This window comes from Martes martes, assembly GCF_963455335.1.
Source record: "Martes martes genome assembly, chromosome: 5".
NCBI lineage: Eukaryota > Metazoa > Chordata > Mammalia > Carnivora > Mustelidae > Martes > Martes martes.
The window spans coordinates 65,755,027-65,767,553 of NC_137892.1; the positions used below are offsets into that span (position 1 = coordinate 65,755,027).

Here is a 12,527-nt window from a genome sequence, read left to right on the forward strand (position 1 = left end):
CCTTAGTAGCATTATACTTTATTAATAAATAATATTGATGCCAGTTATTAAATATTATCAATTAATATTTATTAATTTGTTAATGAAGTATGATGCTATTAAGAAGTGTTCAGCGTTAACCACAGTGGACTTTATGAAGAAGTTTTTTGTGAAGTTAATGTGAGTTCTGTTAATTTCTTTTCCAGTTTTTTCCAGATTTTATTTTAAAATTTCAGTTATGTGCTGTAGAAATTTATGATGACAGTAAAATGGAACAGTTTTTGAGTTTTTGCCCCAAAATGTTTTTCATGTGCCTATATTCTTTGCTACAACACACCATGAGCTAGGTGAGAAGATTTGTACTATTCTCAGTAACAATTTTTGGACAGATTTTTCCAAACTACAAGTCTACTTGCAAACTACAGGTCTGCTGTTTTGGGTATTACATAATTTTAAAATATATTCTCTATATATGTATATATAATATTAAATATATATAATATGTCTTTATTCTTCAAATAAAGAATTTCTAAGTGCAAATTCGTAAGAGCAGTATGATTTTCTCTAGATGTCAGTGGCAGATAGACATGAAGCTGTCAGTGTTCCCTGTGATTCACATAACCAAAGAATCCATCTTTTAGAGAGTAATTCTCTGAACTTTATATCTCTTGCCCTGAAACTATGTGCCTAGTTCCTGGCTTTAGGAAATAGAACAGGGAGCGCATCTTAAGGTTTAATGCAGTGGTTCTCAAACAATATTTTGCATCAGATTCACCTGGAAAGCTTGTTAAAACACAGATTGCTGGGCTCTGTTCCCAGAAAGTCTAATCATTAGGTATATTATCTATTAGTGTATTACACATTTACAAACTTGGCAGTTTAAAAGAACACACATTTTTAATCTTATAGTTTCTGTAGATCAGGAATTGGACATGGCTTAGGTGGGTCTTCTGTTCAGGATATTTCATAGACTACAATCAAGGTATTGGCCAAGACTGGGGTCTTATCTGAAGGACCAACCAGGGAAGGATCCATTTTCAAGCTCATGTGGTAATTGTCAGAACTCAGTTCCTTGAGGGTTGTAGCCAGCTTGTGGTCATTCTCAGTTTCTTCCTTCATGAGCTTTTCTAGTGTGTCCTCTTGGTTCATCAAAACATGCAAGCTAAAGGTGATAGAGCAACTTTGCTAGCAAGACAGAAGATGTTACAGTTTCTTATAACCTAATCAAGGAAGTGAAATACCCTTAATATTGAGGCGTTCTATTGGTTAGAAGCAAATTATTCAAGAGGAGTGGATGATACAAGGCCATGATACCAGGAGATGAGGATCATTAGGAGTTACCTTAAAGTCTGTCCTCTGCAGTAGGTTTGTGGGGTGGGCTGGAGAATTAGCATTTCTAACAAGTTTCCCAGGTGATACTGATACTGCTAATCTGGGACTACATTTGAGGACTACTGGTTTAATAAATATTCTTTTCTATTTCATCACTCTAATCCTCTACTTTGCCTTCCTTGTGTCTCACTCTCAAGCTTCTCTGATGTAGTTTCTACAGAAAATAAATCTCCAGTTTCCTGGCGTGGGGATGGGGACCTTGGCTGAGAGGAATGGTTGCCAGACATTCAGGGTTAGGGAAGGGAACTAGTCCCAACTTCTGTGTATATACTCTTAGTCAATCTCCATGTTTCTAGCCCAGTTCAACGCACACTGCCTTTCACCATACTTGATTCCCCCAAGTGCTGGGTTCAGATGGGCTCTCTCCCTAATTCTTTTTGCAGGCATTTGGGTGAGGCATTTCCCCCACTTCACGAAGTGGTTAACCCTTCTCCAGCAGTGATTTTCCAGTTGCCAAAAAGTTGTTGAAGTCTTTGTCCTGTATTTTTTCCTTTTCTATTTTCTTTTTATGGTATTAAAAAAAAAATTTACTATCATTTTTAGCATGGTTTGGGGAGGAAATTGAGGGGAAAACATAGTCAGGGTTTTTTTGTTTGGTTGGTTTTGGTTTTTTTTTTATCTCCAACTTAAGTCTCTGTAACTTGTGGTGCAAGGAGATTTTTTTTTTTTTAATTTTTTATTTCTTTTCAGCGTAACAGTATTCATTGTTTTTCTTTTTTTCTTTTTTTTTTTATTTGACAGACAGAGATCACAAGTAGGCAGAGAGACAGGCAGAGAGAGAGAGGGAAGCAGGCTCCCTGCTGAGCAGAGAGCCCGATGTGGGGCTCTGTCTCAGGACCCTGAGACCATGACCTGAGCCGAAGGCAGAGGCTTAACCCACTGAGCCACCCAGGTGCCCCATCAGTATTCATTGTTTTTGCACCACACCCAGAGCTCCATGCAATCCGTGCCCTCCCTAATACCCACCACCTGGTTCCCCCAACCTCCCACCCCCGCCCCTTCAAAACCCTCAGGTTGTTTTTCAGAGTCCATAGTCTCTCTTGGTTCACCTCCCCTTCCAATTTCCCTCAAGGGAGAAGATTTTTTTTTAAATCTTTGGATAATGATGTTGTACTGCATGCTTTTTTGAAAGAAAAAATAATCCATTGGGCCATGCTCTGGGTTTTGGTGTCTTTTGTGATCAGAAACACACTCACTGGGTTAGAGAAGAGTTATAGAAAGAGGAGTTTTATAAAATTATAATTTGTTTTAAGAAAAAATTTTTCCATTGTTAAAGGACTACTGAGAGCAAAATGAGGGTAGAGCTAAAGGAAGTTTATTTGTTTTAATCAAGCTTATGATAGAGTGATTAAACAGCTGTTTGAATGCAAACTAATGTGCTTAGATGCTCTACAATTCCTTCACAAGTTAGATTTTTAAACAGTAATAGCAATGATGATATTCATGTATGTTTTGTGTAGTGCACCCTACTTAGGATATTTTGAGGAAGTTGCAATGTATTTTCTGAGCTCCTTTGTAATGATCAGCATTTGACAGAAAAGAAACCTCAGCTTTACTTGGCAAATTTACAGAAGTGAAAACAGTTGGGATCAATAAGAGGAATGCCAGAGGGGAAAGCCGGCTTCATTTGGCTGCCAGAAGAGGAAATTTGTCTCTGGTGAAGGCTCTGTTAGAATCTGGAGCAGATGTGAATCTAAAAGATAACGCAGGTTTGGATTCTTGAAATTTTAATTGTGTTTATAACTTGAAATTACTGAAATATACATTTCATCCACCCTACCCCAGTTCTCATGCTGGCTGCTAACTTTGAACTGACTTTTTAATAATGTATTATTTAGTTGAGTAGTTAAATTTATCTTGGTTTTCACCCATTGCTAAAATAACCTCCTCTGAAACAATTTTTAACATACATGTGGGAGCATTCAGAGGAAGTATACAGAATGGGGAGTAAAGGGAGCTTTATTTAGGTCTTTTCCTCAGAGATCTTAATACTAAACTGTCACTTTGGAGAGAGTGCCAGTTTTTTTCCCATCTCCCTATCCCTTCTCTTTCTCCTCTCTTTTTAATTATTTGTTGTTTCTCTCTTTCCTTATTTTTATTTTCAGCCTCCATTTTTAAATTGATCTGACATTTTGCTCAAGCACAAAAAAATCTTGTGTGAGGAGTTAACAGAGGGAAAAATTCAAAGATTGATTTCAAGAATATTATGTCATTTTAAAGAGATATATGACAATGCAGGAATACAAAAGGGGAAGCAGACTTGATCTTACTCTATTTTAATATCTGAGTTGAAACAAATTGACATGATTAGTATTTACTCTAGCCCCATTATATTTTATGTTCTGTGAGTCTTCTGTTTTGGCACTTGGATCAATAAATATTTTTTATGAGGTTGGTTTTCAAAATTGAAACATTTCGAGGCCATGGTTTTCAATATTATTTCTTGTCTGATACTTAATAGATACATTTGAATCAACATAGATATCCATTGCATTAGGGCAAATAAAATTAATAATGAAGTTATTACATGAATGTTGATTAGTAGGCAGCAGCTTCTGTTTTTTTTTTCTTTTTTCCTTTTTTAGGTTGGACACCACTTCATGAGGCATCTAGTGAGGGATCTAATGATATAATTGTAGAGTTGTTAAAAGCTGGTGCTAATGTTAATTGTGAAAATCTAGACGGGATTGATCCCTTACATGATGCTGCTGCCAACAATCATTTAAAGGTACAGTGCACATCAGATTGGTTTCCTATTACTTTTTCTTAGAAAAATGAGTGAAGAAAATGAAGGTATTTTAAACTGAACACTAAAGTAATTTCTTAAAATAAAATGATTTTTAAAACCTACTTAAAATTTTAAATGAAGATAGGATGTTGTGTATGGACTGGAAAATCATATTAACTAATGAATTGTTTTTCCATTGTCTTTTCCTCATAAAATTCATGTAACTCAGAATAAAATGAAATGTCTCAGGGTAAATGTAGGCTATAAATCTAATACATTCCATTTTTAATTGTATTAAGTGATTTGCTGTTGTGTATAAAAGATCTAATTATAGTGATAATATATGTTGACAGATTTTTTTTTCTAACTCAATTTCTCCGTGGGTTTAAGTTTCAAAGAAATGGATAAAAATGCATGTTCCTGAGGGTTTGTTATATATTTTTTCCTTTGTTTTTCTTAATCAGACAGCTGTCACAAAAGAAAATTACACAAAAGAAAATTGTTTCAGTAACACTGAATTTCAAAACTAAACCTTAAAATCATTAAGATTTTTAAACTCCTTTTTGACAAATCTGAGCGAAGACTTTTATCAGTAGACAATGCAGACTTCAGGAATAATCACTGGCTTTGAAAAAATAGTGAAGGAAACCAACACCAATAACAACAATATAAAACCAAAGTTCATATAAAAAATACCTTGAACTTCTCACTAACACCAATTTATCTGTCTCTAGATATTTTTAAGGCCCTGGTGATTTTTTGTTAATTTTATGAAAGCATATCCCCACTGTTTTCAGCCTAAAGGTAGTCATGTAAAGGAATAGTATTAAATTTATGATTTGCAGCAATAAGAGATTAAACTAATGATTAAGAGTAATATCAGAAAAGGGCACCTGGGTGGCTCAGTTGGTTAAGCATCCAACTCTTGATCTCAGTTCAGGTCTTGATCTCAGGTTTGTGAGTTCAAGCTTCATATTGGGCTCCATCCTGGGCACAGTGCCTACTTAAAAAAATATATATATTAATAATACCAGATGGGTGGACTAATGTCCAGAGTGGCTTCTTTTGACCAAAGAAGCTCTTTGGCCTTTATGATATTTAATTTAAAAAGAATAGATAAGGTCTGATCATAAAATGGAAGAAGGCAAACAGGAAGAGTCATTAATTAGCTTACTGGTTATGTGTACAGGGAAAAGGCCACTTAAAGTGAAACCACTTAAATAAGGGCCAAAATTCTATAGTAGGAAAATCACATTTTCAGACATTATCCTGAAAAATGTAATATAAAACAAAGAAAATAAGGAGGTCCATAATACCACCGGTAAATTTGGGAATTGAATGGAAGGACTTACAGAACTCAGCATACAGTTGTGCTCATAGCTAAGATTCTTTTTTCTTTCTTTTTCTTTTTCTGTTTTTTTAGATTTTATTTGAGAGAGCCTAAGTGGAGAGGCAGAGGGAGAGGGAGAAGCAGACTCCCTGCTGAGCAGGAGCCCATGCAGGGCTCCATCCAGGGACCCTGAGATCATGTCCTGAGCCAAAGGCAGATGCTTAACCAAATGAGCCACCCAGGCACCCCTCATGGCTAAGATTTGTTACAACAATGTAGTAAGGAGATGCAGCTGACTCGTTAGGAAAAAACACAGGTGGAGTCTGGGGGTATTTAGGAAGGCTTTATTCTGCTCCCTTCCTCATGGGAGGTCACTCACAGCTTACCTTTCCCCCAGCAACAAAAATGTCATTTCTGTGTTTCCACTCCAGGGAAGCTCATTAGAAACTCAGTTTCAAAGATTTATATTGGGACTGGTCATGTAAGCACTCTCTGCCTAGCACATACCAAGATTCCAGACTCCTCAGAGCACAAACCACATTGGTTGTGTAGAGTGTTTAAGCAAAGAAAGTTACCATTATCAATAGGGAAAGTTTTCTATCAATGTAGGGTACTGTTTACCAGTCAGGTTCATTGATGTCAGCTAAAGGCCAGCCTTGCAAGCAGCCTCTCTAGATAGCAGTCTCAGGCCTGCTGTGTTAACTGTTTTCTAAGCTATATTTTATTTAGGTTCTAATTGCTACATATGCTAATTTCTAAAACAGGAAAAGAGTGAATAAAGTTTGCTTTCATGGCCTAATTTTTCTGGCAAAATTGTGTGACAGTGCATAGGATATATACTTCATCTCATACTTGATTTTTCTGTACCACTACCTCAAGGAAGTTCTTTTTGCAAACATTTTGAGAGGTATAACAAGTTTTTACTAGGTCTTCTATCAGTCCTTTTATATTCAAATTCTTGTGATATTTCTTTTTTTAGGTTAACAGTTTTACCTGTCAGTTTCTCATTTATCATGGCTTCACTGGTGCTTCAAGTATTTCTCCAACATTGTTTTAATGTTTGACTTCAGGAAATTTTATATTTGTACCTTTGGACTTTGTAATCAATTTGTAGTGTATTTACATTTTATTGTTAGCTGTTTACAACATAATTGACGAGTAATAAACTAAACCACAAAGCTGTTGACTTGATGGATAGGAAAGATTCTATGTTAGTAAGGAGGGAGGTTGTTTGGGTAACATTTTGTAAATGGTTTCCATGAGTGAGAATTTTCCTATTTTGAAGACTCTAGCTTCCTTTATAAAAATTTGGTAACTTGGGGCGCCTGGGTGGCTCAGTGGCTTAATGCCTCTGCCTTTGGCTCAGTTCATGGTCGCCGGGTCCTGGGATCAAGCCCCGCATCAGACTCTCTGCTCAGCAGGGAGTCTGCTTCCCCACCCCCACCCCCAACCACCCTCTGCCTGCTTCTCTGCCTACTTGTGATCTCTGACTGTCAAATAAATAAAAATCTTTAAAAAAAAAAAAAGAAAAAAAATTGGTAACTTGAAGGGAGAGAAAATGATTACTCAGATACAAAGGACCTTCTGTAAAAATAAATGTCAAGAGCTAAAATTAACCACAGAAGATGGGAGAGGGGAGCTTGGTTTAGTGGGTAAAACACTGGATGAGGTATTAGAAAGCCCAAGTTCTAGGCCTAGTTCTGCTGCTTGAGAAAGATTATAAATATCTTTACCCCTGGAAAAGGAATGTGATTTAGAGCTGTGCTGCCCTGTACTGTAGCCATTAGCCACATGTGGCTATTTTAATTTAAATTATTTAAAATTAATTAAATTAAAAAATCAATTCTTCAGTTGCATTAGCCATATTTGAAGTACTCAATAGCTACAGGTATCATACTGTATTGGAAGTGGCTATCACATTGGAAATGTAGATTAGAGTGCTTCCATTGTCACAGAAAATTTTATTGGACAGCCCTGGTCTAGAGCAGGGATTGCTAAATACTTCTTTTAAAGAGCTAGATAATAAACAGTTTTGTTTTTCTGGGCCACACAGTCTCTGCTGTAGCTACTCAACTATTGTAGTGAAAAAGCAGTCACAGACAATGTGTAAATGAGTAAATATGGCTATACTCCAATAAAACTTTATTTATAAAATTAGGCAACTGACTGGATTTGGCCCATGGGCAGAGTTTGTTATTGCATAATGTAAAGAATCACTTAAGTCTCTTCACATAAGTATCAGTATAGACGAAGTTTGCATTTAGAGTAAACTCTCACATCAATATTGTCTTTATTTTAAGGAGAAATGTTTTATTTGAAAAGAAGGAGGTAGTATGTTTAAGGATATTTTCATTCCTTTGACACTGATATATTGCCAACATCTTTCCTCATATCTTCATTAATTTTCCTTCCATGTGACAGTTCTTCTATCATTGGCTCATTTTATTTCTAATTTCCTCCCTTTTGTTTTTATTTGTTTATCTTGAGGTAGAATATTGATAGATGAACTAGAAAGATTAAAAAGACAGCAGGAGAGAGGAACCTGGGTAGCTCAGTGGGTTAAAGCCTCTGCCTTCAGCTTGGGTCATGATCCCAGGGTCCTGGGATTGAGCCCCACATCGGGCTCTCTGCTCCGTGGGGAACCTGCTTCCTCCTCTCTCTCTGCCTACCTCTCTGCCTACTTGTGATCTCTGTCAAATAAATAAATAAAATCTTAAAAAAAAAAAAAAGATAGCACGAGAGGTAAATATGTGGTATCATAGACCTAATCAATATCAATTCTATCATAGCTTATAAATTTAATTCTTAGATTTTTTTTTTACTCTTGCATTACTGCATGGAAATTTATTCAGTCACCTATTTTTCCAACTCTTAACTTCTTTTTAAATCTTAATTTCTGTTTTAAGTTATTTTCCAAAATGGTCATGTATTTTGTAAAACGAAGAGGATTAAAAGATAAGGAAAAGGAGAGTGAGAGGAAAAGATAAGGGCAAAAGATAAAAAGTAGGCAGGGATGGACATCCACTTTTACACAAGAAAGAATAGAAAGGACAAGATATACCCTCCCATCTTAACAACTTGAAAGGTGAACAAAATACGTAAAATAGCAGTTTTGAACCATTGTGCAAAATGCAGCACAGGGCAGCAGTTCCTGAGGGAAGGGAAGCAAATGAAATAAATCTTGTGGTTGCCTTACCATATGGACTAGAGGGAGTTTCCAGACAGAAGCGCAGAAAGAGAGAAAACAAACAGCCCTGTGGCCTCAAGTTCAGAAGACAGAATTTGGAGTTTAAAAGCCTCCAACAGGTAGAATTTATGGGGCAAAATACCAGAGAAAAAGGATCTGCATAAAGAGAACTTTCTAGAAATTTGAAGGAAAATCCCCATGTTTCTTTGACTGATATACAAATACACTCAAGAAAACTATGTAAGATTAGGCAAAGAGCCAATGAGAAGGATGGGCAGAACCATTCCTGGAGTTTATAGAGGGCTGAGTAGTTTATGTTTCCACCAGCCAAAATGGCAGGAACTCTTAAAACATGGAAGCATCAAGTAGAGGGTATTTCTTGCATAGCTGAGTTAAATTGGTACTAAAAGGTTCTCTGGACTAACCTTAAAATTTTAAAGAAAATAACAAAAAGACCATACTAATTCCAGTAACTGAAACATGTCCCAGAACAAAGCCCAACAACATCTAAAGGAATATAATGAAATTCAGCACTAAGCAATATAAAAATCACAGTGTCTATCAACCAGTCCAAAACTTTTTAAATAAAAAAGTACAAAATATTATCCATAAGCGGGAGAAAAAACCAAACAAACAAAAAAAGGTCATTCAGAAGAGACCCAGAAATGGCACAGATAATAGAATTAGCAGAAAACTATGTTAAACAAATATAACTATATACTCCACATGGTAGACAGAATTCTAAAATGGTCCTCAAGATTCTTACTCAATGACCTATACACACTATGTATAATACCCTCCTTTCAAGTGTGGGTGGGCCCAGCCTAATGAAGTGAATCTTTTAAAAGAAGGAAAGCATCAGAGAGAGCCATATGGCAAAGAATTGCAGAAGTTTCAAGGAGGTGAGAGCAGTCCCCAGCCCACAGCCAACAAGATTACAAGAACCTTATAAACTTTCAAGGAAATGAATTATGCCAAAAACTAGGGAGCTTGGAAAAGGACCCTAAACTTTAGGTGATAATCAATCTGTGTGGACACTTTGATTTCAGCCTGGTGAAGACTCTGAGCTGACAACGTAGCCACACCATGCTCAGATTTCTGACCTACAGAAAACCTGTGAGATAAGAAATTTATATTATTTTAAGCTATCACATTTGTAATAATTTGTTACACAATAATAGGAAACTAATACACTCTCTTATGTTCAGAGAGGTGGAGGAAAACAAAAAGATTAGATGATGGGAAGAGAAATGGAAGTTATAAATAAGACTCAAACTATTAGAGATTAAAATAAAGCATGTGAAGTGAGATATTCACATTAAATGGGTTAGTTAATGGCATATTAAATACTGAAAAGTAAGTGCAGTGGATTTGAAGATAAAGCATTAGAAATGATCCAAAATAAAGAAAAATGAGAAAACAAAGACAAAATAAGAAACCCTCAGTATCTGTAGGGTAATCTCAAGTTATGTAATATACATGCAGGCTTAATCCCCAAAAAGGGGGGATAGAAAAAAATTTGGAGAATAAAAATCAAAATTAACCAAATTTGATGGAATTGGTGAACCCACAGAACCAAAAATCTCACCAACCTTCCAGTAAGAGAAAAATGAAGAAAACTGCAGCAACACGTACCATAACCAAATTGCTGAGAATCAGTAAAAAGGGGGAAAATGTTTGTTTATTTATTTATTTATTTATTTATTTATTTTTATTCTCATAAAATAAATTAAAATATCACTATCAACATAGTATAATAAAATAAAATAGTACAATAAAGGGAGATAATTTAACTTATGCCACCAATCAAGTAATCGTGTGTCCTAAAAGAAAAATATACTTCTAAGCATTAATAAATGATCATTGCAATGAAAATAAAGATACATAATAAAAGGAAAGATATACCATGCTCAAGAACTGGAAGAATTAACATTGTTAAAATGTACATGCCACTATTTTTTTATGTAGATTCAACTAGCTAACAAAGTACACAAAATGTACACCATTAGTTTCAGATGTAGTATTCAATAATTTATCAGTTGTGTATAACACCCAGTGCTCGTTACATCACACATCCTCCTCCACCCAGTTACCCCTCCCCCTACCCAGCTCCCCTCCAGCAACCCTCAGTTTGTTTCCTATGATTAAGAGTCTCTTACAGTTTTTCTCCCTCTCTGATGATTTCCCATTCAGTTTTCTCTCCCTTCTCCTGTGGTCCTCTGTGCTGTTTCTTATATTCCACATATGTGTGAAATCATTGAAACCATTTGCTAATTTTCTTCCCCTGATTGACTTATTTTGCTCAGCATAATACCCTCCAGTTCCATCCATGTCAATGTAAATGGTAAGTATTCATCCTTTCTGATGGCTGCATAGTATTCCATCGTGTATATATGCCACATCTTTATTCATTCATCTGTTGATGGAGATCTCGGCTCTTTCCACAGTTTGACTATTGTGGACATTGCTTCTGTGAACATTGGGGTGCAGGTGCCTCTTTGGATCACTAAATTTGTATCTTTGGGGTAAATACTTGGTTGTACAATTGCAGGGTCATAAGGTAGCTCTATTTTTAACATCTTGAGGAACCTCCATACTGTTTTCCTGAGTGGCTGCACCAGCTTGCATTCTCACCAACAGTGGAAGAGAACTCCCCTTTCTCCACATCCTCACCAACATTTGTTGTTTCCTGACTTGTTAATTTTAGCCATTCTGACTGTTGTGAGGTGGTTTCTTATTGTGGTTTTGATTTATGTGGGGAAAATCTTTAAAACAAAGTTTTGAAATGTAATTGTATACAGGAACAAATAAAAGAATGGCAGGCAGCTTCTCATCAAAAATTTTGCAAGCCTAAAATCAATGCACAGAAATCAGTTGCATTTCTACACACCAACACCAAGACAGAAGAAAGAGAAATTAAGGATTCGATCCCATTGCAAACTGCACCCAAAACCATAAGATACCTAGGAATAAACCTAACCAAAGAGGCAAAGAATCTGTACTCAGAAAACTATAAAGTACTCATGAAAGAAATTGAAGAAGACACAAAGAAATGGAAAAACGTTCCATGCTCTTGGATTGGAAGAACAAATGTTGTGAAAATGTCTGTGCTAACTAAAGCAATCTAAAACACAATCCCTATCAAAATACCATCCATTTTTTTTCAAAGAAATGGAACAAATAATCCTAAAATTTGTATGGAACCAGAAAAGACCCCGAATAGCCAAAGGAATGTTGAAAAAGAAAGCCAAAGTTGGTGGCATCACAATTCCAGACTTCAAGCTCTATTACAAAGTTGTCATCATCAAGAAAGTATGGTACCGGCACAAAAACAGACATATAGGTCAATGGAACAGAATAGAGAGGCCAGAAATAGACCTTCAACTCTGCGGTCAACTAATCTTCAACAAAGCAGGAAAGAATGTCCAGTGGAAAAAAGACAATCTCTTCAACAAATGGTGTTGGGAAAATTGGACAGCCACATGCAGAAGAATGAAACTGGACCATTTCCTTACACCACACACAAAAATGGACTCAAAATGAATGAAAGACTTCAATGTGAGACAGGAATCCATCAAAATCCTTGAGGAGAACACAGGCATCAACCTCTTTGACCTCAGCCGCAGCAACTTCTTTCTAGAAACATCATCAAAGGCAAGGGAACAAGGGCAAAAATGAACTATTGGGATTTCATCAAGATCAAAAGCTTTTGCACAGCAAAGGAAATAGTCAACAAAACCAAAAGATAGCCAACAGAATGGGAGAAGATATTTGCAAATGACATATCAGATAAAGGGCTAGTATCCAAAATCTATAAAGAACTTACCAAACTCAACACCCAAAGAACAAATAATCCAATCAAGAAATGGGCAGAAGACATGGACAGACATTTCTGCAAAGAAGACATCCAA

At 36.0% G+C, this 12,527-nt stretch overlaps 1 protein-coding gene across 1 annotated transcript in view; it reads left to right on the forward strand.

Moving 5' to 3' along the window:
* Window positions 1-12,527, forward strand: part of ANKRD31 (ankyrin repeat domain 31) — a gene marked incomplete at both ends in the record, with an annotated part of 151,367 nt that overhangs the window by 86,287 nt on the left and 52,553 nt on the right. The window contains 2 exon segments of the mRNA XM_080804333.1: window positions 2,943-3,080; window positions 3,957-4,099. Coding sequence (XP_080660459.1) covers window positions 2,943-3,080; window positions 3,957-4,099 — 281 coding nt within the window.